The 26,911-nt window shown below is 32.0% G+C and overlaps 2 protein-coding genes and 1 pseudogene across 13 annotated transcripts in view; 2 read left to right on the plus strand and 1 right to left on the minus strand.

Moving 5' to 3' along the window:
- ATRNL1 (attractin like 1) overlaps nucleotides 1-26,911 on the minus strand; it is a 627,375-nt gene that overhangs the window by 418,712 nt on the left and 181,752 nt on the right. For 11 of the 12 annotated variants that reach the window (XM_039871115.1, XM_039871112.1, XM_039871111.1 and 8 more), the window contains 3 exons: nucleotides 18,991-19,085; nucleotides 8,535-8,613; nucleotides 6,422-6,579 (listed from right to left, as the gene is read on the minus strand). In XM_039871115.1, coding sequence (XP_039727049.1) covers nucleotides 6,422-6,579; nucleotides 8,535-8,613; nucleotides 18,991-19,085 — 332 coding nt within the window. Of the gene's footprint in view, nucleotides 1-6,421; nucleotides 6,580-8,534; nucleotides 8,614-18,990; nucleotides 19,086-26,911 lie in introns of those variants that run through there. The other variant, XR_005654640.1, reaches the window with a different exon arrangement.
- Nucleotides 1-26,911, plus strand: part of LOC120609742 (translation initiation factor IF-2-like) — a 449,818-nt gene that overhangs the window by 239,235 nt on the left and 183,672 nt on the right. The gene's annotated exons all lie outside the window — the stretch shown is intronic.
- Nucleotides 14,179-14,298, plus strand: LOC120610037 (uncharacterized; annotated as a pseudogene).

Below are 26,911 nucleotides of genomic sequence, written 5' to 3' on the forward strand. Positions count from 1 at the left end.
CAGACTCAGAAGTGTGAAAATAAATGTTTGTTGTAAGCCAAGAAAGAAAGAGAAGTAAAATCTAGACAAATGAAAAGAAGAACAACAATAAAGGAAAGAGCACATCTTAAAGCCCAGAGTAGAGTAAAAGCCTGATACTTTCAAAGAACTGAAGGACGTATGGTATTATTAGGTTGAAGAGCTCAAAAGGAGGCGTAGCAAGACATGAGGCCAAACTCATGGACAAGACTAGATTTTGTTAGGGTTTTATAAGCCATCTTAAGCAGTTTGAACTTGATCATAGGATTATAAGATGCCTTTGAAAGTATTAAGAAGAGAGTGTGAACTGATTCGATTTGCATATTAGAAATACAATACTGATTGCAGCGTGGAGAAAGGACTGAAGGAAAACAATGCTTAGGGCAGAAGAGTCACGTGGTACTACAGTGGCCCAGGAAGAATGTGATAGTGGTCTAAACTAGCTTGGCAGTAGGTGGTTGGGAAATAAATCAATGGATTCACCAGATATTTAAAAGAAAAAAAATGAAACACTGTCAGTCGGATTAATGAAATGTGTGTGTGTTGTGCGCCTGTCTACTAAAGAACAGATTGAGGCCAACAATCAAAACCCAAGTCTGTGGTTTGAGCAAAAAGGTGCGGGTCGTGCCACGTCCTGAGATGAGCAGTGCTGGGTAAGTAGGTGTCTGAGATACATGGGAACTGACAAGCAATGTCTAGGCTGGTAACACTGATTTGTAAATAATGTGCATATGCAGTGACCATTGAAACCATCATAGTAAATGAGACCAAAACAGAGTGTTTGTTGTCTAAGAGCGGAATGTCCAGGATATAGCCCTGAGGGACACAGGGATTTAAGGGATAATAGAAAAAATATTTTTAAAGTAAATAAAACTTGGTGAGAATGGAGGAAGAAAAAGCAGGACAATATGGTGGCATAGGGAACAAATAATGCCGCTGACAGGTCAACTAAGGCCAAAGCAAGAAAATGAAAAGTGTCTATAAGGTATCTATGACCGATGCCTTAGTGGTTTCAAAGGAGCTGCCTGGGTAGAAATCAGACTGCAGTAGAATGAGGAATAAACTATAAATTCTCTGAGAACATGGATGTAACTATATATTTCTTCCTTATATGCAGTGCAGTTCCTCAATGCACGAGGCATACAATTAACATTCATTGACTTGAAAGTAAAAGATGGTGCAAAAAAAATTTTTTTTAATTCTGAAATAGTCCTAGAAAAGAAAATTCCTTTCTTTGTGTGGGCATTTTAAAATTCTTTGATCATTTAGACAGGTCTATCACACTATGTGTGAAATAACAGTAAATTTCTGTAAGAAAGTTCTGTAAGAGTAGTAACATCCTCTCTCAGAATATGTCAGTATGTCATCTTGTAGATGACAGTCTTATTAAGTTGGCTTTCTTAAAAGTCTTATTTCTTTTTTAAATGTCAAATTAAAAAAATAATAAACACAACTTAGATTTAAATTTCATAAAATGCTTTCCAATCTAACGCTTCGGCCAGACGATTGTCCAAATTTTGTTTCTAAAATGTATACCTGATGATTAACTCTGCAAACACTTTATCATTTGTTTCTAAAGAAACTTTCCAGCCACATATCCTCACCACTTTCCACCACTACCCACGCACACCACCACCCCAATCATCCTATACCATTGGTTTTCTATTGTGCAACCAGTTTTCCAGCCATTAAAATTCTATATTGCTCCTTGATGAAAATTCTTCATAATTCTGAAAACTCACTATGATTTAGAATCCTCTCATGTGTCATGTCCCTTTGCTGAACTCCTACTCATCCTTCAAAATCTTGCTTCAATATAACCCTCTCAGAGAAACTTTCCTACTTCAGTGTTACCTCTGTAATAGTCACAGAGGTGGATATATAATATCTAGACTCTCCAATTCATAGGTACCATTCACACCCATGAATGTGAGCCAAAGTGAAAGGCTCACAGACATTTTTATGACCTACACAAAACCAAAATATGTCTGTGAGACCTATATAAAGAATCTGAGTCTTTTCCATTTTCTCTCTCGAATGACTAAATTAGGATGCTATAAACCCGACTAAAATAGAATAAACTACTTAACAAGTGAAACAGAAACTAGAGACAGAGAAAGACCCATTACACTAGCAATTAAATAATTATTTGCATAACACTGTCTAAAGAATGTCAAGGGATACAGTTTTAGATATGATGATCAAAGGAGAGGATGCTGAGTTCCTGAAGCTTCCAAAGGTATTTCCTCGGGATGCCAGTTTTCTAAGCCTATAATGTCTCTTTTTTCACTTTAAAACTAAGCTGGATTTTTAAAATCTACAACTGAAAGAATGACGAGGAATACATTTTATGAGCTACATGATGGCAGAGACTACTTTCTACACTATTTGTATACTATTTTATCCTCTGGAAGAGTGTCCTGTATGTGATTGAAACTCAATAAATATCTCCTTGAAAATGTAGCCAAAAAATTTGTAAAAATGTTCAATACCTGCCATTTTTGTAAGAAACACTACTTTATATTAGCCACTGATGAATGAAATACAGAAGATACTTAGTATATTACAACCATTACTATGCTTTTTTATTTTGTAGATTTCATTATTTGTAAAAATTTACAAGATTTATTATCATGCTAGAATGTTTTATCCCACTAGCAAGACTGGACTAAAAGGAGCAGAGAAAAAAATTCTCAAAACACACGTAGAGTTGGGAAGAGCTTATGATCCCACCAGTCAAAGTGGAAAACCTTGTAATTCATGTGTCATAGAGTGGCATACCAAGAAGACAGTGCCTCAGGAGTGGAAAGATCAACTCAAGACTAAACGCTGCTTTGTTCCTGCCTAACAGATCACAAAAATAAGCCTTGAAAAGGTCAAAAACTTTCTAAGTGAATTAACTCCATCCTAGAACAAAGCTAAAATCTCTTTATCAATGTTGACAGGACTCTAGCACCCAAAAAAGGTAAAATTCTGAGTGCCTGGTATTTAATCAAAATATGATCCATAAAAAGAAGCAGAATAAAACAACAGAAACTCAGAAATTACATAAAATGCTGCAAAATTTGATATTAAAAGTTATAAAAATTGTAATGTATATGTTCAAGAAGGCAGAAAAAGCATGGAGTATGTGAAATAGAGACATGGAAGATTTTTTTTAAATAAAAAATCTCAAGATAAAAAATATGTGAGATAAAAAATACACTAGATGGGATTAATATTAGATTAAACACTATAAAAGAAGAGCTTAGTGAACTTGAAGATATAGGAAGAGAAAATATGCAAAATGAAAGAGAGAGAAAAAAATAATAATGAATTAAAAAACAAAAACAGAGCATTAATGAGCCAAGGAACAATTTCAATTTCATTTTCTACTGCTGTGCTAACCAATTACCACAAACTTAGTGGTGTAAGCAATACATGTTTAGTATCTTACAGTTCTATATGTTAGAAATCTGACAGAGGTTTTACTGGACTAAAATCAAGGTATCAGCAGGGCTGTCTTTTTTGTTTTAGAGGCTCTAGGAAGGAATCATGACTTTTCTAACTTCTGGAGAATATATTCTTTGGCCAGAGGCTCTCTTTCCCCATATCAAAAGCCAGCAGTGATGCTTCTCTCTGGCCATTCCTCTGTAGGTACATTTTCCTCTGACCCTGAACTCTGCTATGAAAGGTTATCTTTAAGGACTCATGTGATTAGGTTGGATCCACTCCTATATTCCCGGATAATCATTTTAAGGTCCTATCCTTAATCACATCTTCAAAGTCCCCTTTTTCATGTAACATAATATAGCCACAGGTACCAGAGATTAGGATGCAATGGCCTTTTTGGAGCCATTATTCTGCCCAACATAATAAGCCATAAAAATAAGTCTCAATAAATTTTAAAGAATTCAAATAATTCAAAATATTTTCTGTGACCATACTGGAATTAAATTAGAGAATAGTGACAGAAACATTTCTAAAAATTCCCCAAATAGTTGGAAATTAAATATCCCACTTCTAAATATCCATTGATCATGGAAAAAATCAAAAAGGAAATTAGAAAACTTTAAGAAACTGGAAAAAGAAGAGCAAATTAATCTCAAAGTAAGCAGAAGAAAGGGAATAAAGAAAAGAAATTATTGATATCAAGTAATAATTAAAAAGAAACAAATTACCAGTATCAGGAATGAAAGAGATGATATCACCAGACAATATGTGATTATTATTAACAATCTTTTGCCAATAAATTCTACAAATTAGGTGAAATGGGGAAGACACAAATGAGACACCGAACAGAGAGCTCACTCAAGAAGAAAGAGACAACCAGAAAAGCAATAAGTATATTTTTAAAAATTAAATTTGCGGTTAAAACCTTCCCACAAAGAAAATTCACTGTCGAATTCTACCACAAATTTAAGAAATAAATAATATCGATTTTACACAAATTCTTTCAGAAAATTACAGAGGAAGGACTACTTCCCAATTTATTTTACAAGGCCAGTAGTACTGTAATACCAAAGAAAAAAGGATTACAAGAACAGAAAACTACAGACTAATAACCCTCAATGAGATAGTTATAAAAATTCTTAGAAAAATTTTAACAAATCGAATCCAACAATATGTAAAAGAAATAATACAAAATGACCAAGTGGAGCTCCCTGAATAGAAAGATTGGTTAAACATTCAAAAATTCAATGAATGTAATTCGATTCTATTTGCAAATAAATCTCAATGGAAATAATTTTACTATTTTATGTTTAATAATTGAAAGTTTATTATAGTCGTATAAATAAACACACATACTACTGTACCTTAATATAATATAGTCCTCATAATGATATTAATCAAAGAGTAGAAATTAGGCCTAACTATCTTAACCATCACAGTTATTTTCCACATTTTATTATTTGGGGATAGTGGAATATTTCAACTTTATTACACAAATTCTGGTTTGATATCAAACCAGGTCCTTAAAAAAAAAATCCAATTTAGAAAGTTAATTTCTAACCATTAAATGTTCATGACTATTCAAAAGTTGTTTGTTTAAAAATAAAATAAAAGATCACCAAGAAATAAAAGCATAAAACAATTAAAAATATAACTATACCAATTTTAATTACTATTTGATAAGCTCTATAGATGAATGATGTCATCTTCATTCATAATCTGAATAAAACCAAGTGAAATCTAATTAATATTTCTATATTAATCTTAGAAAATAAAATGATACATCTAGCATCCTCAATGTCAAAAAAATTTTAAACTATATGGATCTATTTCTGGCATTTTCTAGCTAAATAAGCATTTAAATCAACCAGTATACAATGAAGATATAAATTTCCCAAATTAATTTTCATTACTATTTAATTAGTAGTAATTTATACTAATATTTCTTGAACAGTTAAGTAATTTCCTCAGATGTCAAATAAACTTTATAAAGAGAAAGAATATTTTCAGTAAACATATGATTTCTAGAAACCAGTTCTCCCACAAATCATGTAGAAATCAATATAAATAAAACATTCATACATTCCTAGTCACAGATCATAAGCTGTCATTCAGTAATATAAAAAAGAAAGAATGATCTGTAAATTTTAAAAAGATTTTAAAACAAACTGGCCTACCACAGGGCTTGGCACATACGAGTTATTCAACAAACTAATTTGAATTCAATCTAATCAAACCATCAATTATGAAAGAATGAATGAACAAATCCCAACATTATAAAATATAGGCTTTTCTTTCATAAAAGCATAAATTAAGGGCACGAATCATGAGAATTTTAAGATACAAGGAACATCCTAAACATTTCTTAGCAATAAATCTGAAGCCTTTAGCAGCCTATCACTAAACACAGTAAAAATGAAACATACAACAGACACACACACACACATCAATATCATCATCATCATCATCATCATCATCAATAACCCCCCCTATACAAGATATCAACAATAAGATGTAGTGGATCTTAAAGAACTGTTAAGTACTGCTAATCCTAAATTTTCAATGAAAATTTAAATTACATTCAGCATATAATAAAGCAAAACTGAGATTACTAAACACAGCAAATAATTTCAATTTGAGTTTTAAGAAAAGAATATCTACTTAACCCTCAGTTAAAGAAAACGATTAATCAGAAAACCCATATAATCTAGTTATTTCAAATTTGACACATTTTTACAAGACAATTTCATTAAACATTAGTATATTCTTTGGTTGATTGAATATTATTCGCATGGTTTATTATGGAGACATTAAATCTTCACAAACATTCATGTAACTTTTTATCAAGGATCAATACATGTTTTCATATTGTTCAAAATATAAAACTCTATATCATCACTTTGAAAGAAACTATATTCTTTTTGTAAGAAAATACTCAAAGGTCACTAGATTTAGTACTGTTAACACTTACCTGTATTTTAATAGGCCAGGAAAAGTTGCTGACATACACATAGAATGTAATGTTAGGATTGCTTCTAAAGTTAAATTTTTCATAGGAAAAACTATCTCTGTATTCCTTTATATTAGTCTTGGAAACTATAGGGGTCTCCTCTCCAGATATTGTTCCAGCTAAAATGTAAATAATAACAACAAAATTAAATAATTCACATTAAGAAACAGGGATCTTTATGAACTTAAAAACATATATTATACTCACTTATTTTTATAACTGTAGTTACAAGAACATAATTATCAAAATAAATGCATGCTTACAATTTAAAATGACAGAAAAAATAAGATTTGTCATAAATATGATGAAATAGATTTAGTATAAAAATTACTTTTTTTAAATGATACCATTGATTAAGTGCTATGTACTAGGCACTGGCTTAGAGACTATATATTCGTTTTTAATAACAGTTTTATTCCAGAGGTGTTCCATCCCTATTTTTCAAATTGAAACTTGAGCTCCAGAAAGATTAAAGCCCTTGCCTCAAGTTTATAGCTACCAAGTAGTAAATTCTTCTTTGGAACTCAGGTATATGTGGCTCCAGACACTGAGTTCTTTCTACTTACAACTCCTCAGAGCCTTTTACAATAAATCAGGCCATAGTTCACATGTCTCAATTAAATTAAAAAATGGAGAAGAAATCAATTTATTTTTCATACCACAAATTAAACCATCACTAGTTTGAATAAATTGGGAGGAAGTTATAATTTAAAACATGAACTAAATGCTCAATTCCTTAAACAAAAACTGGGTACTCAATATTTACTGAAATTAACTAAATGAAATAAAGCATTTCCAACAATCTTACTAAGCCCTGCTCCTTAACATACAGTAAAAATAATTACAATTAGTATACTAAGCAACCAAATTAATTCCTAACTGATCATTCCTCCAAAATTGCCTTGGATGCTTTTGTAAAAATAAAGATCTGCCTCCAACTCCCAACCTAATAAAGATTTCAGACATTTGGTTCTGGGTATCTGAAAGCTACAAATGATTTCTTACATACTAAAATCAATGTTCTAAAGTGATTACAGAGGTTTTATATATTTTTGTTGACAAATTTTAAAACTCTTGTAGAGTCCATTTATTACACAGGAGTAAATTTCTAATTAATAGTACAAGTTATCATGAATTATTAATTAATGAAACTCATGGTTCCAAGATTTTACTATATGTTTGCACTATATTAACAAAATATTTATGTGTTTGCTTGAATTTTGCATTTTTTTTCATATGTAATGTAGGTTCTGGAAGCCAATGACCTCAATACTCTTGAATTCCATGTTTCCATGATTCAACATATTAAAATAGCATGACTTAATTTTCAGAAATCAAATATGAAATTCTTTCTTCAATAAAAAGTTTCCAGCACTTTTATGCAACAGTACATCTTTGATATAGAAAAGAGAAAGTAAAAGAATTTTCTAAGATTCTTAGAATCTTAGATGTAAATATAAAAAATGTGAGCATACTTTATCATAATCCAGCATACATATTTGTGTTTCTTCTTATAGTTTTTTTTAGAAATCAACAATTTCAACTTATAAACATTATTATAGAAAAAATATTAAATGTAGGGGGTTTTTTAAATTCTCTCTCAGCACCAAAGTTGACAGGGGTGGGGAAGTTATATTTCTAAGATTGAAAGTAATAGGTAAGTTGTTAATTCATCAGTATTCACAGAAGAAATTTATTGTTTTATGTCAACATAAGGTTAACAATTAAATTTATAGTAATAAATCAAATAATTGAAATCTCAGTCTCCTTAGTCATTAAAGAAGTAATATATCTTAATTAAAATCATAGCAATTTATAACACTGCTATTTAAAACATTAAGTGGTGTACGATATTTGTTACCTGTCTAATTTTACTTGAGTAAGGGAGAAAGTTAACAAAGAAATGAAGCTTTATTTATAATGCCACTTATTATTTTACCTGAAACAGCACAACGATTGGGCATATAATATTTTTAAAATTTCAATTATTTAAATTAATAGTGAAAAGTCATGTTTAGAACATCTTCTACATAGGAACAGATGTGAAAGACAAATGACAACGAGAGTCTCTTACCTGTTGAACCAACTGACCAGGTAATGTTGAGATTAAAGTTGTTTGATGCATTAATCGAAATATCCAAATTTTTGTTTGACTACCAAGAAAGAAAATGTTATAGTTAAAAATATCAAATTATATTAGATAGACATGTTCGATGTCCTAATTATATCCAGGCATTTTTCTCAAACTCTATACATTACGTCAATATTAAAGTAAGTACAGTTGCCAATTATATTCTTTAAAAAAAAATAGGGGATATATTCAAAGGTAAATTTAAGGTTCCCATTTATCTTATCTACTAAAAATTGTCCTTCTGTATGTAAACCAGAAGCTGCTGTAATTCAATACTTGTATTTTAAGTCTCTTTGCTTATAATATTTAAATGATTCAGGTTTGAGTTAGTCCAAAAATTTTACAGCAATATAAGACTATTTTGTAGACAAACTTCTTGTTAGGAGGTGCATATTGTATTATTATACACACTTTTTCTAGTTAAAAAAGTACTTAATGTAAACTAATACTTTCAGGCAAAAATGATGAACCTACTTGGAGAAAAAAGAGATCACATCGTTTAAGCATCTGTACAGAGAAGCACTGAAGAATTTATGTCAGTCAACCTGTTTTCTGTCATTCATTACTAAAATACAGACCCTTTCCATGTAATTTCAAGGAAACAAATGTCTAAAAGATTTCTTTAAATATTATTTGTTATTATCTTACACGAAGAAATGAGGCACAGGAAGTTGTATAATCACTACTATTTAGTCCTGCAGAAACTCAAAGAATGATAATTATATTGAATAAGTTTAGCTTCAGGTACTGAGTGTGTTGTGCTGTGTTTTAAATATACAAAGACCGTACAAAAAGCTGTACTGCTTGCTAGGTGAGACCTGGTTACTAAATAAATAAATAAACAAATTTCTTAGTATGACTATTTTTTTCTAAATAAGATAAAACTAATAAGTCAACAGAACATACATCTCCAGTTTTCTGAGTGGCTCTTAAGAAAATAAGCCTGTAAGCAATTAAGCTCCCATATCTGCTATAAGTCTTAAGAGGAAACTGATTGAAAGACATGGTCCCTCTTGATGGATAGGAATAGAAAGGAACACCATAAAAGGCAAAGGGTGCTGGATGATGTGATAGTCATCCCATTTAAAAGATACACTAAGACCCAATATTTGCCTCCAAATAGCATCTATTCTTAACGACTGCCGTAAATAGAGTGATAGCTGAGCCTCCATGAAGAACTATTAGTAATGCTCCATAACTATCAGAAGACACTCTTTTCAGTTTCCAGGAAGAAAACATAGATTCGAGAAGAACAGTCATCTCAAAAGAGCATGCAAAAGTAAATGTATTACAATACGGTTGAATGATGGTCACACAGATTTTCCAGAGTAGTGCTCACTAATACTGCAGAGATAGCATCTGAGAATTTAAAATAATCAAAGGAAAATAAAGCCTAGGAATTTAAGTATATACAATATTTCAGAAGGATACTGCATTATCCATCAGTCATACTCATAAACGGCCATGAAAGTAAGTAGGAAATTTAACTTATTGAGTTCTACTGATAAGCTGTTAAGATACCTTCCACAATATATACCACGAAATGGTAAAACTTCTTGAGACCTTGTTACTTCGATAATATGAGTGAAAACATTTGACACCGATTCAAGATAATGCCACTACTAATGACTCTAGTAATAAATGCATAATGCTTCTAGGTAAGCACACTGATATGTCTGTTCAGCAGATTATGTTGTTCAGGTGTGGTAAGCAACATCGATTTCAACATTTATATAATATTGCATTATGGAAAACCCAGAAACGAAAAGAAGAAACACTTCTCGTAACAAATATTGACTTACGTCATCACAGTGAATTAACCCGATCTGAAAACCAGTTATTGCTTCATATTCATTAAATCACGTTTCTGAGGCAATGAGATAAATTAACGAACAGCATACATGGTTGAGTCAAATGACCCTGGGTTCAAATCTTAGCTCTTGAACATGCGTGTTGATCGATTTAGAGGAAGCTACTTGTCCTTCCTGATCATCAGTTTCCTTATATCTACAATGGAGGTATAATGACCACTCTAAAGAATTTCTTGTGAACATTAAATAAGAATTTCTCAATGAAAAAAAAAAAAAGGCATGGTTTCAGGCCACAGTGCTGACAATGGTAGTGTTCTTGATATTATTAGGCCTGGTGACACAGAATGTCTTCTTTCCCTCTCCTTCTTCACCTTCATATTTACCAGGGGACTCAGAAAGAGGGCATGCTTGCCAATGTCTGAGAGGGGGTTGCCTTTTTATTATTAATGAAATGGGTCAAAATAGTTGTTTTTTTATAAAAACAAAACATGGTAGAAACAGTGGATCCCTAAGAAAGCTTAAGTAATTATTTTTACCTTGAACTCATATCTTCCTAATTGTGTGTGCCTTATTTTGGGTGTGGGAAATATGAGAATAACTGCTATTGTTGTTAAAAAAAAAAAAGTTCACAAAAAATTTCTAATTGATATAGAAAACTATAAAACTCTTCTTGCATTTTTATTCCATCCTCTATCAATTCCAAGATTAGGCATTACTGAAATATATACTACCATAATAAAGCCCTATAAAATGCATAGAAGGGTCAAGGAAAAACACGCTGGACTGAAAGAACTAATACCATTATTACCATAACAAATGACAAAATCAGTCATTTAGAACATGGTTGGTTAGATGTGGATAAGTTAGGCAAGATCATGTTATATAGGAAACTACTCCAGAAATTGTTCACATGAAATCACTAGCTAGAAGTGACAATTTAGCATCCTATACTTTCAAAGAACATGTGTCTGGTCTATTGGCTTCAACTGGACAAGATAATAGAAAGTAAAACTGAAACTTGTGACATTTGGAAGCACTCAAGGATTGCTGGAAATTGAAGAAGAAGGGGACAGTCAAGAGAGAAATAAACTAGAATTATGGCTAACCTGGACCTATGTGTATGGATAATACTGGGAAGAAATATTATTCACACCCACATTGAGTCAGATATCCTGCTTATATTTAATTTCTTATACCTTCAAAGAACTCTACAAGTTTGGAATTACTATTAAATATTCAAGAGGTCAATGGCATAGAATGAAATTCTCACACATGCTACAACATGGATCAATTTTGGAAACATTAAGCTAAGTGAAATAAGCCAGATACAAAGGGATAAATATTATATGATTATACATATGGGGTTCCTAGACTACACAAATTCATAGAGACAGAAAGCAGAATAACGGTTACCAAGGTCTGGAGGGAGGGGAGAAATGAAGAATTATTATCTAAGGAATACAGAGGCTATGTTTGGAACGATGAAAAATTTTGGTGATAGATGGTGGTGATGGTTGTATAACACTGTAAATATATTTAATGTCACTGAATTTTACACCTAAAACCAGTCAGAAGATAGCTTTATTTTATGCCGCTATTATCCCAATAAAAAAATAAGTCAATAGTGATTATAATACACTTATAAAAACTTTATCACACTGATAAATGTAGTTTATGACATATTTAATGTCTTTATAAAAGCACACAACATCAATGAAGAGAAGATTATACTTAAACATCTTTAAAAATCCTTATTTAAAAGTCAAAATTTTGCGTGTATTCCTAAGAATATGGGCATTCCTTAAAATCTAAAGAATAAGGAGTAACATAAAATTAACTATTGTATTCTTTGAAAGGAGGGATTTTATTTTACTAAAAAAGAAAAATTTAAGATTATATTATCCGTTGGACAGTCCAATAAAATATTTTAGAGGAAAAAAGTTAGCAAATGTCAGTATATCTTTTGAGGTTTCATCTGTTTGAAAAAATGCTAAAATACATGCTATGGACTTAACAACATGAATTAATATATAATAAGAGTAAAGCACTAGAGAGTAACATCAGCAAGATGGCAGGATAGGAAGTACCACCCTCATCTCCAACAAAAACGCCAATTTAACAAAGATACATGGACCCAAATACCTTTATGACAGGACCAAAATCCAGAAGCAGCAGTATCAAAGATGAATATGAAACCAAGGACAGCCACATCATAATGCATAAGAAGAATAATTTCACTTTACCCACATAAGCCCCTCCCCCAGGCCAGTACAACTAAGCATCAGAGAGCGTACTTCGGCCTATGAGGAAAAAGAGAGTATAACATACATCAAACATCCTTGGACTTCACAGCACTATGCAAAGGACCTGTTTTTATCTCACTCTATCCAGGGCTCTGAGAGAACAAGGATAGCATAGGCAACTCATGGTAGCTAAAAACAAAGAAAAGAAGTGAGTGGCTTACTGCAGCCAACATTACTCAGCAAGGCTGGGAGAAGGCATACAACCCTCGGACTTCTACCCAAGAGGGAGGGAGAGGAATGGGACACGTAACCAATATCCTATATTTTCTGTGCACTGCTCAAAAGGAAAAAGAATGCATCGCTCGCTATAGCCAGCATTGCGCTGAGAGACCGAGAGAAGGTTCATGACCCTAAAACTTCTCCCCAAGGATGGAGGAAGAGAAGTGCAATGTGCCACCAACATCCTGACTTTTCACTGTACTAGCCTAGGTAAAGGGGTGAGCAGTTTACTGAGGCCAGCATAGCTCTTCAAGACTGAAAGAATGCACACAATTCCGCAAGGAGGAAGGAATAGGAGTGGAGTATGATCATCCACAGAAGAGATGTGAGATGCTCCCAGCATCTCTAGCTGGACTGACTGGAAGCCTGCTGAAGCAAGTCCATAAAGACCGTGAGAAGTTGCTAATTCTTCAAATGCACAGATGCCAATGCAAAACTACAAAGAAAATGAAGGATCAGAAAAATATGACTTAATCAAAGAGAGTAAATATACAGTAACTTACCCTAACGAAATGGAGCTCTAAAATTGCCTGACAAAAAATTCAAAATAATTGTATTAAAGAAGCTATAAGGGAGTAATAAGAGACCACAGAAAGATAACTAAATGAAACCAAGAAAAAAAACACATGAACAAAATAAAAATATCAGCGAGAGAACTATAAAAAAAGAAAAAATAGACATTCTAGAGCAGAATATAAGAATTTAACTAAAAAATTCAAATTCAATATAGAGCTTCAACAAAAAACTTAGAAGAAATAATCAATGAACTCAAAGGCAAATCATATGCAATTATCCAGTAAGAGGAGCAAAAAGAAAAAAGAATGAAAAAGAGTAATGAAAGCCTAATGGACCAATGGGGCACCATTGAAAAATGAATATTCATATTATAAGAGTCCCAGAAGGAAGGAGCAAGAAAAATAATGGGCAAAATTGCCCAAATCTGAGATGAGCAGACATCGAGATTCATCAAGCTGAAAAAATTAAAAAGAAAATGAATGCAAAGAAAAAATTAAAAAGAAAATGAATGCAAGACAAATTATAATCAAATTGTTAAAAGCCAAAGACTGAGAATTTTGAAAGCACAAAGAGAAAAGTGATTTGTCACCAAAAAAGGGAGCCCCATCAGGCTACCAGTGGATTTCTCATCAGAAATTTTGCAGACCAGAGGGATGCAGATAACATATTCAAAGTTTTAAAAGGAAACCAAGAATACTATACTCATTACAACTATCCTTTAAAAAATGGAGTGATAAAGTCCACGGCCATGCTACCCTGAACAAGGCCGATCCCAGTCTGATCTCGGAAGCTAAGCAGGGTTGGGCTTGGTTAGTACTTGGATCGGAGACCACCTAGGAAGACCAGGTGCTGTAGGCGTAAAAAATAAAAAATAAGGGATTGTAAGCTGACAAGGTCCTTGCGATCTGTGAGGTCAACCAAGGGTTGCCTTGCATTAAAAAAAAAATTAAATAAACTAATTAATTAATAAAATAATAAAATAAAATAAAAATGGAGTGATAAAGACCTTCCCAGACAAAGAGAAGCTGAGGGAATTCATCACTCCTAGATGTAACTCAAAAGAAATGCAAAACTGCTGTGACATCAACAACAAAGTAGGGAGGAGGAGTAAAAGTACAGAGTTTTTGTATGTGATGACGTTATTATCAGCTTAAGACAGGTTGTTGTAACTATAAGATGTATGTAAGCCTCATAATAAGCACCAAGACAATACATAAAGAACATTCGAAAAAGGCAAAAAGTCAAAGCATCTCGCTGCCAAGAAAAAAATCAACGAAACAGAAAAGAAGACAGCAAGAATAAAAGGAAGCGAAAGAACTATACGACAGAGAGCCACAATGAACAAAGTGGCAATATTAAGTCCTCCCTCATCAGTAATTACTTCAAACATAAATGGATTAAACTCTAATCAAAAGACACAGAGTGGATGACTAAATTTTAAATACCCAACAATATGCTGTCTAAAAAACTTACTTTGGATTTAAAGACACACATAGACTAAAAGTGAAGTAACAGAAAAAGATATTCCATGCAAATGGTAGACAAAAGTGAGAATGTTATAATTAATAATTATATAATTATTATAATTATTATAATTATATATAATTATTATAATTATAATTATAAAGCTATAATTATATAAACAAAATAGACTTTAAGTCAAAAACTTTAATAATAGACAAATAAGAACATCATATAATGACAAAAGGATCAACTCATCAAAAAGATATAGTAATTATAAATATATATATACTCATTATGAGAACACCAAAATATATAAAATGAACACTGACACAATTGAAGGGGAAAAACAGACAAAATCAGAATAACAGTAAGAAATTTCAAAACCCTATTTTCAACAACAGATAAAACATTCAATGAGAAAACCAATAAGGAAAATGTGGACTTGAACAACATTGCAGATCATGTATAACCAACAGATATATAAACAACACTGCACCCAACAGCAGCAAAACACACATATTATTCATGTGCACATGGAACAGTCTCCAGAATATATGATACATTAGATCAGAAAACAAGACAACAAATTTCAGAAGATTGAAATCCTATCAATTATCTTTTCTGAACACTATGAAATGACACTAGAAATCAATAGCAGGAGGAGACTGGAAAGCTCACAATTATGTGGAAATTAAACAACACAGTCCTGAACTAATGGGTCAAAAAGGAAATTGAAAGGAAAATCAGAAAATATCTAGAGGGAAATTAAAATAAAAAAATACGCCAAAACTTGTGAGATGCAGCAAAAGCAGTTCAAAGAGGAAACTTATAGTTATAAAGCCTACATTAAAAGAGAGACAGAGATCTGAAATAAACAGCCTCTTTACAAGCTCAATGAAAAGAAAAAGAACAAACTACATCAAAACAGAAAGAAGGAAAGATTAGTGCAGAGGTAAATGATATAGAGTAGAAAAACAACAGAAAAATATTAACAGAGTTAGTTTTTTGAAAAGTAAACAAAACTGACAAAACTTGTAGCAATACTAGAAAAGAAGAGAAAGCAGATTCGAAAAGTAAAATCAGAAATGAAAGTGGAGCATTACAATACAAATTAAAATCACAATAAGATATCACCTCATATCTGGATGGCTGTTATAAAAAAAAACAGAAATTGGAACCCTTGTATTCTATTAGTGGAAATGGGAAATGGTATAGCTGTTAAGGAAATCAGTGTTGAGGATCCTTGAAAAATTACAAATAGAACTACCATATGATCAAGCAATCCCAATTTGTGGTATACATCCAAAAGAATTAAAATCAGGATCTTGAAAAGATAGCTGCAGTCTAATTTACATTGGAGCTTTATTCATAATAATCAAGATACAGAAACAACTTAAATATCCATCAATGGATGAAAGGATTAAGAAAATGTGCAAGCTACTTGACATTGGTCTTGGCAATGATTTTTTAAGATTCTACACCAAAAGCAAAGGCAACAAAAGTAAAAGTGGGACTACAACAAACTAAAAAGCTTCTGCACAACAAAGGAAAAGACAACCAAACAAATGGAAGAAAATAACTGCAAGTCATGTATCTGACAATGAGTTAATATCCAAAATATATAAAGCACTAATACGACTTGACAGCAAAAAATCAAACAATTTGATTTAAAAATAGGCACAAGACCCAAATAGGCATTTTTCCAGTAAAGACAGACAGACGGTCAACAGGTACATGAAAAGGTGCTAACATCACTACGATCAGAGAAATGCAAATCAAAAGCACACTGACATATCACTTCGTACCTGAATCAAAAAGACAAGAAATAAACATTGGCGAGGATGTAGAGAAAAGGGAAGCCTTGTGCACTGTTGGTGAGATTGTAAACCAGTGCAGTCACTATTGAAAACAGTATGGAGGTTCCTCAGAAACTTAAAAGTAGACCTACCATATGATTCAACAATTCCATTTCTAAGTAGTCATCCAGAAAACCAAAAACACTAACTAGAAAAGCTGTATGCATCCACATGCTCAACAACGATATGGAAGCAACATAACTGTCCATCAGCGGATGAACTGATAAAAAATGGTGATTGAAAAAAGAAGGCTATCTTGCTAACTGCAATAACATGGATGGACCTTGAGGGCATTTTGCTAACAGAAATAAGTCAGACAGAAAAAGACAGATACCCCCACGATCTCAGTTACATGTGGAATCCAAAAACCAGCAACAGAAAAAGACCAGAGAACAGATTAGTGGTGGCGGGGTGGGAGGTGGGAGTAGACAAAATGAGTGAAGGCGGTTAAGAAGTACAAAGTTCTGGCTATAAAAGAAATGTCATGTGGATACAATGCACAGCATGGGAATTATAGTTAATAATACTGTATTGTATATTCAAAATTTCCTAAGAGAATAACCTTAAAAGAGCTCATTGCAATAAAAAATATTTGTAACAGTGTATGGCGAAGGATGTTAACTAGACTTCTTGTCATTTCACAGTACATACAGATATCATATAATTATGCTGTACACCTAAAACTAATATCTCAATTAAAAATGTGGTTATATACAATGGAATATTTTTTCAGCCTTACAAAAAGAAGGAAATTCTGCCATATGTGACAACATAGATGAACCTGGTGGACATTACACTTAGTGAAGTAAGCCAGACACAGAAGGACAAATACTGCATGATTCTATTTATATAAAGTAAAATGAGATCTACTTATATAAAGTTAGACTAAAATAGTCTAACAGAATAGAATGGTAGATGCCAGGGGCTGGGGGGAAATCAGAAGTTGTTGTTCATTGGAGATAGTTTCAGTTATGCAAGACAAGTTCTAGAGATTGTTGTATCACACAGTACCTACAGCTCACAATACTGCATTGTACCCGTAAAAACTTAAGAGAGAGATCTCATATTGTTATAACCATAATAAACAGAAAGAATAATTCTAATATTTCACAAAACATCTTCATTTTTAAAGAGTTATTTCAAAAGAAGTAAAATTCCATCCAATAAAATGTATGGTTGGTATTTCCAGCCCTTAAACTTTTTAACCTTATAAGTTTCAGATAGATGGCAATATACACGTGTTATTTTTAAACAAACCTAAGAGTATTTCCTGAATTGATGGTTTGGTCTTAATATTATTTTTAAGTAATTTTTCTTATGTTTAAACTTCATAACCTTGTAAAATTATATCACTGATGCAGTAAGTTGCTTAAAGAAGATAGCATTTCATTATGCTAAGTAAGTCAGACGGAGAAAGACAAATACTGTATGATCTCATTTCTATGTAGACTCTAAAAAAGCCCAACTTGAAAAAACAGAGTAGAATGGCAGTTAGCAGGGGCTGAGGGGTAGGAGAATTGGGGAGATGTTGTTTAAGGGTACACACTTCCAACTAGTAGACAAATAAGCCCTGGAGATTTAATGCACAGCATAGGATTATAGATAACAGAACTGTGTTATGAACTTCAAAGTTGCTAAAAGCCTAGCTTTTAATTATCTCCACCACAATGAAGAAATAATTACGTAACACCCTAGAGATGCTGGCTAATACTACAATGACAATCATATTGCAATACATAAATGTATCAAACCAGTATGCTGAACTACTTAACAGGTCAATTATATCTCAATAAAAATAATTTAAAAAAAAAAAAAGCCAGAGATTATACAACTCAGATTTAGAAAAAAAGACAATGAAAACCTAATACTATGTAATAGTGTATAAGAAAACAAATATATTTAATATAGCATGTTTTGAATTTGAGTTTTTTTCAAATAAGACTACTCCCAGTTTGCAAGCATAATTATCAACACAAACACTGTTGTAAGCCTGAACAATTAATAGAAATAATATATAAACTGTTTGCAATATCTGAAATATCAATCTCCCAAATTCTGATTCACAAGAATACCTGTCTTATAAAAAGGAAAATTTAACAGGATTAATCTTTCTACAAAATTCCTACATTGTGATAAATCTAGGAGGTAAAATTACAATGAAAGATGAGAAAAATTTTGTATCCCTTGATATAAATATAATTATATTATAAAAGTTAAATTATCTTCTCACCTGTTCTGGGTTCGCTATGAAGTTTATGGCAGTATAGTGGCGATCATCTTCCTGTAATAAGCTGAAGGTAAACTGATAGTCAATCAAAAGACTGTCTGTGGGGAAAAAAATACAATCCTGATGTGTATTTTTAAAAACTGTTAGATAAACAAAAGTCAGGTGAAAATGTATTGCATATCAGTACTGCAAATTATTATCATTAATTATTAGTGGCCTAATTAAGACCAGCAAAATATAAATTTTGGTCATTAACAACAGAAAGAAAAATACAGATTTGTAAGGAGTCCTAATTCTTTAAAAATTATATTTATTACTTCTGTTGTTATTATGAAAGTTCTACAAATACTGTAGACATCCTGGAAACTACACAAAAGTAAGAAAATAAAATAAAAGTCACCTATAATCTTATAACTAGAGAAAAAAAAAAGAACACATTTGGTGCATTTTATTCCAGTTGAAATTTTGTATATAGAAAGATAGACAGGCAGACATTTTGATATCCTACTTTCAGAAAATCAAAATTCTTTGAAAAATGAATTTTAATGGCTAAATAATATTTCATAATATGCTATAATGAATTTACTTGTTCCTTTATTATTGTGCTAAATTTTACTTTCAGCAATTTTAAAGTGACTATGGTAAACATCATTCTACAGAAGTGATTCTCAGTAACAACTGATAAAAAGAATACAAGAGTAAACAACTTTCAATTTTGTCCATGTATAATGAGTAAACCAAGGTGAATCATTTGAACATTATAGGTGATGAGTAGCTTCCCACATTTTGCGAGAGTGAAGGATTACTAATAATGTTAAACTACCACCTTTCCAAAAATATTTCAAATTATTTTAAATAGAAGACTTCTCTTTTTTGGCTACATACCTTCCGTGTTATGCCCTCAGCAAATAAACATTATTGAAATAAAAAGTAAAGATAAGAATAATATCACTGGATTTATTGTTAAAATTATCGAGGCTTCATTCTTTATGATGCTTACTATATACTTTACAAGACCCGCCCTATATATTTCTTGTATCATTTAGTGTAAGGCAATACTTTGTCTTTCTAAAAATTTATAGGCATTCTTATACATGACAATGAGAATTATGCAATAGGTCACATTTCCGCTTTTCATCTGACTGCCAGAAAATGCAGAGGTAAATTCAATGGGCCAGTGTTGTTTTAGGTACTGGACATACAAAAAAAGATTAAAATGTCTGTCCTCATTCAACTTATGGCCTATTGGACATTGAAAATCAATAAATAATTTAAGTGTAAAGTATAACAGGTGATGGTAAGTGTTTTGGATAATAACAAACCAGTAAAAGTGAGAGAAATTGCTATTGGGATATAAGTATGCTTACAATTTTCAGAAGAAATATTTAAAGACCAAAGATAGTAGGAGACTAAGCTATGGAGTTTAGTAGAGAAAATATAATCCAGGCAGAGGAAACAAGTACAAAATCTCAAAGAAAGAATAAGCCTTAACTATGATTCTTGTAAAGAGGCTATGGCCAGAGGTGATGGTGGCAAGGATAACAGCCATGAAGGTCATGAGACAAGGTCAGATACAGGGAATATATTTGAAGGTACAACAAACAGGATTCGGTACTTGTATATAAAAAAGAGCCACTTTTCTTGACACCTCTCTCAAGTTGTATGAAGTCAGTTAGAATTTAAGGTGAAAATGAGGCTGCTCATATGTTGGCTCCAAATACTAACTGTACAAGTGAAACAAAGTCATGAAAACAAAGAGAAAAGAAAAGTCGATATTTTTTGTTACGTTAGTTTGACTTGCGCAACAAGGAGAGAAAAAGAAAATGATTTAATCAATAATACAGTGAGGATATATAATTGTTTAATGAGTGAAGTGTTTAGTCATTTAAAATATCTATGCAGTATGCGTTAAAGGAAAAAGAGAATCTAAAAACCTCACAAAATTAAAGATGAAAGATGAGTTAGTAACACTGAAGACTACAATTAAAAGAGAGCTAAATAAGTAAAGACTGTAAAAAACAAAACAGAAACAAAAAAGTAATGATATAATGGCAAAATTAAATATAATAATAGAATCAGAAAATAAAATAATTATAACAACATAAGACTGAATCAGTGCTATGTAGGCTAAATCTGAAAAAGCCTCCCATAGTGAACAGAGATGAAAATCACTGAAGAGGAATAAGAGACATAGAAATTTTCAATATATGCATGACTAACATTGTTAAAACAGACATCATAACAAATTGAAAAGAAGCACATATTTGTTAAATATATGAGAGAAAAATAACTGTTGAAGACTAAAACCTCAATATTGTAATCTTCTGTTAAAGATTAAAATAATACATTATTCATGAGTTCAAAAGTCAAAACAACCCAAACATCCATCAAGTGGTGAATGACATACAAAATGCAGTATGTTTATACAGTGGAATATTATTTAGCCACAAATAAGGATGAAGTAATGACACCCGCTATAACATGTACCTTGCAAACATTATGCTAAATAAAATAAGCCGTTCACTAAAGACCACATATTCCAGGATATCTTTTATATGGTAAGCCAGAATAGACAAATCCATAGAGACAGAAAGTAGGCTGCCGGGGGCTAAAGGAAGGGGAGGGTGAGGAGAGACTGCAAATATGTACTGAGTTCCTCCCAGGAGTGATGAAAAGGTTCTAAAATCAGATACTAGTGACAGCTGCGCAATTTTGTGAATATACTAAAAACCACTGAACTGGACACTTCAAAAGGGTGAGATTTTTGAAATACAAATTATATCTCAATAAAGCTGTTATTTAAAATACACTATAGACATCCAGGCACAGCCATGTGGGCATGTGCACACACGCACGTGCACACACACACAGCCACACACACATTCACACAGATAAATGAGTTATTCACAAAGAAAATTCTGCCAAGTTTTCTTAAGTAACAATACATATCAAAAGACAATATATATCAAAAGACTGGAGCAATATTTATTGAGTATGTATACTCAGCCATGCTGTCTACATAGAAAAAAAATAATAATTTTCAGAAAAGCCCTCAAAGTATATTATCTACATACTCATCCTGAAAAAAATTATTCATACAGATACTACAAGTCAGAGTCAAATGCAATGTGAAAACATCATAGGAAAAATATCTGGCAATGAATAGATGACGAAACTCAAGTTAGAAGAAATGAAGAAAAATTTTGTTACATTTTTATGTCTAAAATCAGATTGTTTACCAAGAAATATAAAACAACTAAAAAGCTACTGAAATAATAAATAATTTCAGTATGTGAGCAAATATAAAAATATTTATAGTTCTTACCTTGGGGCTATTTTATTGCATTGCTGATTATGCCTTTTTTCCCCACCCCCCAAAAACACTGCCTTAATAACTGTAAGTACTTAGATAGCCTTAATATCTAAAATTTTCAGACCCCTTTCAATGCATGTTCTTTGCTTACAAGAAAGCTTTCATAAGAGTATAGAGTGTTTGAGTTCTGTAAGTCTTTTCGGAATTGAATACAAGATAATTAATGGGCATGTGGAAATTTAAATCAAGAATGATGTCAAGAGAGGTAATAAGAGAAAGACAATTAGGCAGGTGAAAAAGTATTAAATAAATAAAATAATAAACAGAGTGCACAGGATTTCAGTGAAAGGAATATTACTTTAAAGGAGATGAAATTTTCAAACAGGTAAAGCAAAGCAATTATTTGTCAACGTCAAAGGGAATAAGCAGACACTATTCCCATGTCTAGATTCTAAAGTAGCAACACTGGGAAAGAAAAAAACAGTCTCAATTCCCTTAGGGGACAGCCAGGTTCCAGGATAGAAGCAGTTTAAAGCAAGATAAGAGAGTTACAAAAATAAAATAAGAATATACTTGGTGATTTAATTTTTTACAATAACGTATTTTTTAAGGAAAGAAAAAATAATACCCCAGAACCAATGAGCACACTTAGCTTCCAGATTTTGTCACTAAATGTCATTCTCCAATATAAGGTACCATGGCTTCTTGGAAAAATAGTCAATTCCATGGCTAGGGCAGGAAAAGTACAAGATGAGTCTGAAATATCTTGAAGTGCCAGAAAATAAGGAAATATTCATAAAGTTATGGAAGCATGTATGTCAAAAGGACACAGGAGCCAGTTTGAGGGGGTTCCCAACGGCCGCATCTACAGCAATTTTAGCCGTAAAATAAATAATGCTAGTCAGGTATTATTATCCATAAAATAAAATATATATCCATGGGTCCAAACTGATATTAACGAATAAGTGAATAAACAACAAATGAAGGAGAAGGGGAAGCTCTTCTTCATAGTTAATAAATGTAGAAGAAATGATGGAATAGAAAAATCACTATGTGGCAAGTATGCTAATAATTCTTTCAGGTAAGAATAATCAATGAACAGTAAAAATAGTGGATGGCAGTATGAGAAATAGGATATTTACATAATCCCAAAGAATTTCCCCGCAATGTAGTCATAAAAACAAAAACGGAACAGTAACTTCAGAGTGGAGAAACTGGCAGACACTGAACGTTTACAGGTGATCACAGATACAGCACCAATGATGAAACCAACTGACACTATAAGCTTCCCAATAGGATACACTAAGAAAGACACACATCACTTCTATGGTATCTATCTAAAAATGCATAACCTGAACTTAATCATGAAAAAGTATCAGGCAAATACAAATTGAGGGATATACTATAAAATAATTTTCCAAGGCTTTTTCAAGGATCGAGGTCATAAAAAATACTTGCAATATTTTTTAAGTCTGAAATTTATTTCACATTGAAAATGTTTAAAAGAGCATTTTTAAAAAGTGCTTAACTATTCTAAAGATTCATTCATGTCCTATATTGCAGAATTTCCATTCGCCCATCGATGTACATTTAAGCTGTCTGTTTCCCCACCTCGATTATTGTGAACAGTGCTGCAATTAACAATGGAGTGCTATTATCTCTTCGAGGACATCATTTCAATTCTTTTGGGTAAATAAATACCAGAAGTGGAGCGAAGTGAAATAAATCAGTCACAGAAGGACAAATACTTGCATGAACACAGTAACATGAGGGGTTTAAAACAGTCAAACTCATAGAATGAAAGAGCAGCATGGTGGTTGCCCGGGTAAAGGAGAGTTGCTAATCAACACACCTAAAGCCCCAATTACGAAAGATGAATAATTTCTAGAGATCTGCTGTACAATGGTGTCCCTATAGTTACCAATACAATAGTGTATACTTACACATTTATTCAGTGGGCAGATTTCATACTTAAAGTAAAACACATTTAAATTTTATTTTAAAAACTGCCAATGTGGAAAAAAATAATGAATAAAATTATCTTAAAACTATGACATGCTGATGATTATAAGAGAAGGGATAATGACATGCCTAAAAATATTAAGGATAAATTAAAGAATAATTGAGAAATATCTCTTTTATAATGCCATGTTTAGAGAACAAATACACACACACACACACACACACACACACACACACACAAAATGTATGTTAGTTTCTTATTGTGCTGTAACATAAACACAAACTTAGTAGTTTAAAACAACATGAATTTATTCTCTTACAGTTCTGAAGTCCGAATGAGTCTTACCAAGCTGTTAGGTGTGGTTCCTTCAAGGGAGCACTCAAGAGAATGCATTTCCTTGCCTTTTCCAATTTCTAAAGGGTTCTCATTCTGTGGCTCATGGATCCTTGCTCCTATCCACCCAATCTCTTGCTCCATCGTCACACCTCTCATTCCTATAGTCAAACCTCCCTCTGCCCACCTTTCATAAGAACCCTTGTGATTCTGTCAGGTCCCCCAGGGTAATCTCCCCATCTCCAGATCATTAATTTATCCATTTCTGCAAATTCCCTTTCATCATTTAAGGAAATATATTCATAAATTTCAGGGATTAGAATGCAAACATCGAGGAGCATCATTTAGCCTACCATAATGTCAGCACATAGATAAAAGACTGGGAAAATATCTAATACAATGTTAACAATGATTTTGTTTGGGTAGAGAAATAATCAGTGATTTTAGTTTGCCTTTTTGTCAATCTCTTTTTTTTAGAATGAACTTGCATTACTTCCATAATTGGGCCAAAGAGTGGAAATTTTTTAAAAGGAGTGTTTTACGAACTTTTTTCTTTGGCTCTTCGATCTTTAGCATGTTTTCCACATGATTTGTACTTACATGTTAAGTAACTAGAATTAAATGGTTATGTATCTTTCCAATAATGGCATATCTCATTCCTAATTCACTTACTTCTCAGGTATAGGTTAACAAAAACATAAGATCATCAGTCTCACTTTCTAGTCTTCTATGACTAGAACAAACCAAGAGTTAACTTTCAACATGCAGTAACAGATTCTTTTAGGTAGGTCAGTCAGTTCCGGACTGGCAGTCATGGAGCAGAAACAGTGGCTGCTATTTACTACAAAGAATTAATAACAAGTTATACACAAAATTAAACTCAGGAGTGAAACACGGCATATGAAAGTGGTTTAAGCAAATAAAATATCAAGAGAAAAGACTTTTAACACGTACGAAATGTTTAAACAGGTCAGATACTTCAGCAAACCAATGATTAACTGGAAAGGGATTATCAAAAATTTGTATACAGAAAAAGAACTTTGAAAGAGAGTTTGAACTGTAAGAAAGTTTCTCATTACATTATATATTTGGGATTATGAAGGGCAAATAGTGAATATTTGTTTTATTCTTCTAACAAAAGCTACATGAAATAATGTATTTTTTAAGAAAATAGTAACCAGTGATAAAAATCATCAAAGTATATATTGGAATTATCTATATGTCTGAGATCCAAGAAGGCAAATAAATCAGGATCACAAATGAAATTAACTGATTTGTGTACACTATATCAATGCCACTGTCCATACAAATTTCAGTTCATTTAGGAACCAGAATAATATTTATATAAATTTTTAATTGTTTCAGAAATGTTTAATTTGAATATTTTGAGGAAAAAAAAATGAGTCCTAATGATTTGCTTTTTCACCAATTAATACTGAATTTCACTTTTAATTTAGCATTATCCACAGTATTTAAGAAGATCTCAGTAGTAATCTCCCATTTACCAACTGGGTTATGTTATGCAGGTTAATTAAGCTCAATGAGCGTCAAGAGTACAATGGGGATAAAACTGCCTGTCTCACAGGATTGCTCTGTGGGTTAAACATAATCGTGTTAATATGTATTGCCTAAGAGAAGGCTGTCTCATAAAAGAGAGGCATTCAACAAATGTTATTCCACTTATTTACTATATGGGCTCTGAATGAATTCTAAAAGATTTCAAAAGTTATAAACAGAATTTCATGTGTATTTATTCATAGTTAGATAGTTATTCAAAGTTAGATATTTAGAAAAGGATGCATATTGATTTGATAACAACATTAAGAATCCAAATATGTTTTTACAATGGCATATGTATAAATACATGTATTTGTCAACTTAAATAATTGTTTAGTAAATGATAAAACTTATGTGGATATAAGTTCAAGTATATTCACAGTCTCAAACGTCATAGTCATATAGTAAATACTTAACATTGTCATTGGTTCCTGGAAACTGTGACTTCAAGCAAAAAGAGGTATAACAAAACCAGTTTTACCATAGGCTTATTGATATAAACAAGGGTTAAGTTCTCATAGCATTATTTCTAATCACAAAAACATTACCAAACTTCTCAATGAGGAGCCAAAACACTTTTAACATTAAACACTGAAATAAATGTGAGCTATACACATACTTTAAAAAGATGACTAAAAAAAACAAGTAAGATAATTATTTTTCCAACCCTCTTATTCCAGTTCAGGGTCTTCGATGCCCAGAGCCTCTCCCAGCACAATGTGGGAACCCGCTGAAGAGTGCACTCACACCTACACCCA

Source organism: Pteropus medius, unplaced genomic scaffold, assembly GCF_902729225.1.
Source record: "Pteropus medius unplaced genomic scaffold, Ma_sr-lr_union100, whole genome shotgun sequence".
NCBI lineage: Eukaryota > Metazoa > Chordata > Mammalia > Chiroptera > Pteropodidae > Pteropus > Pteropus medius.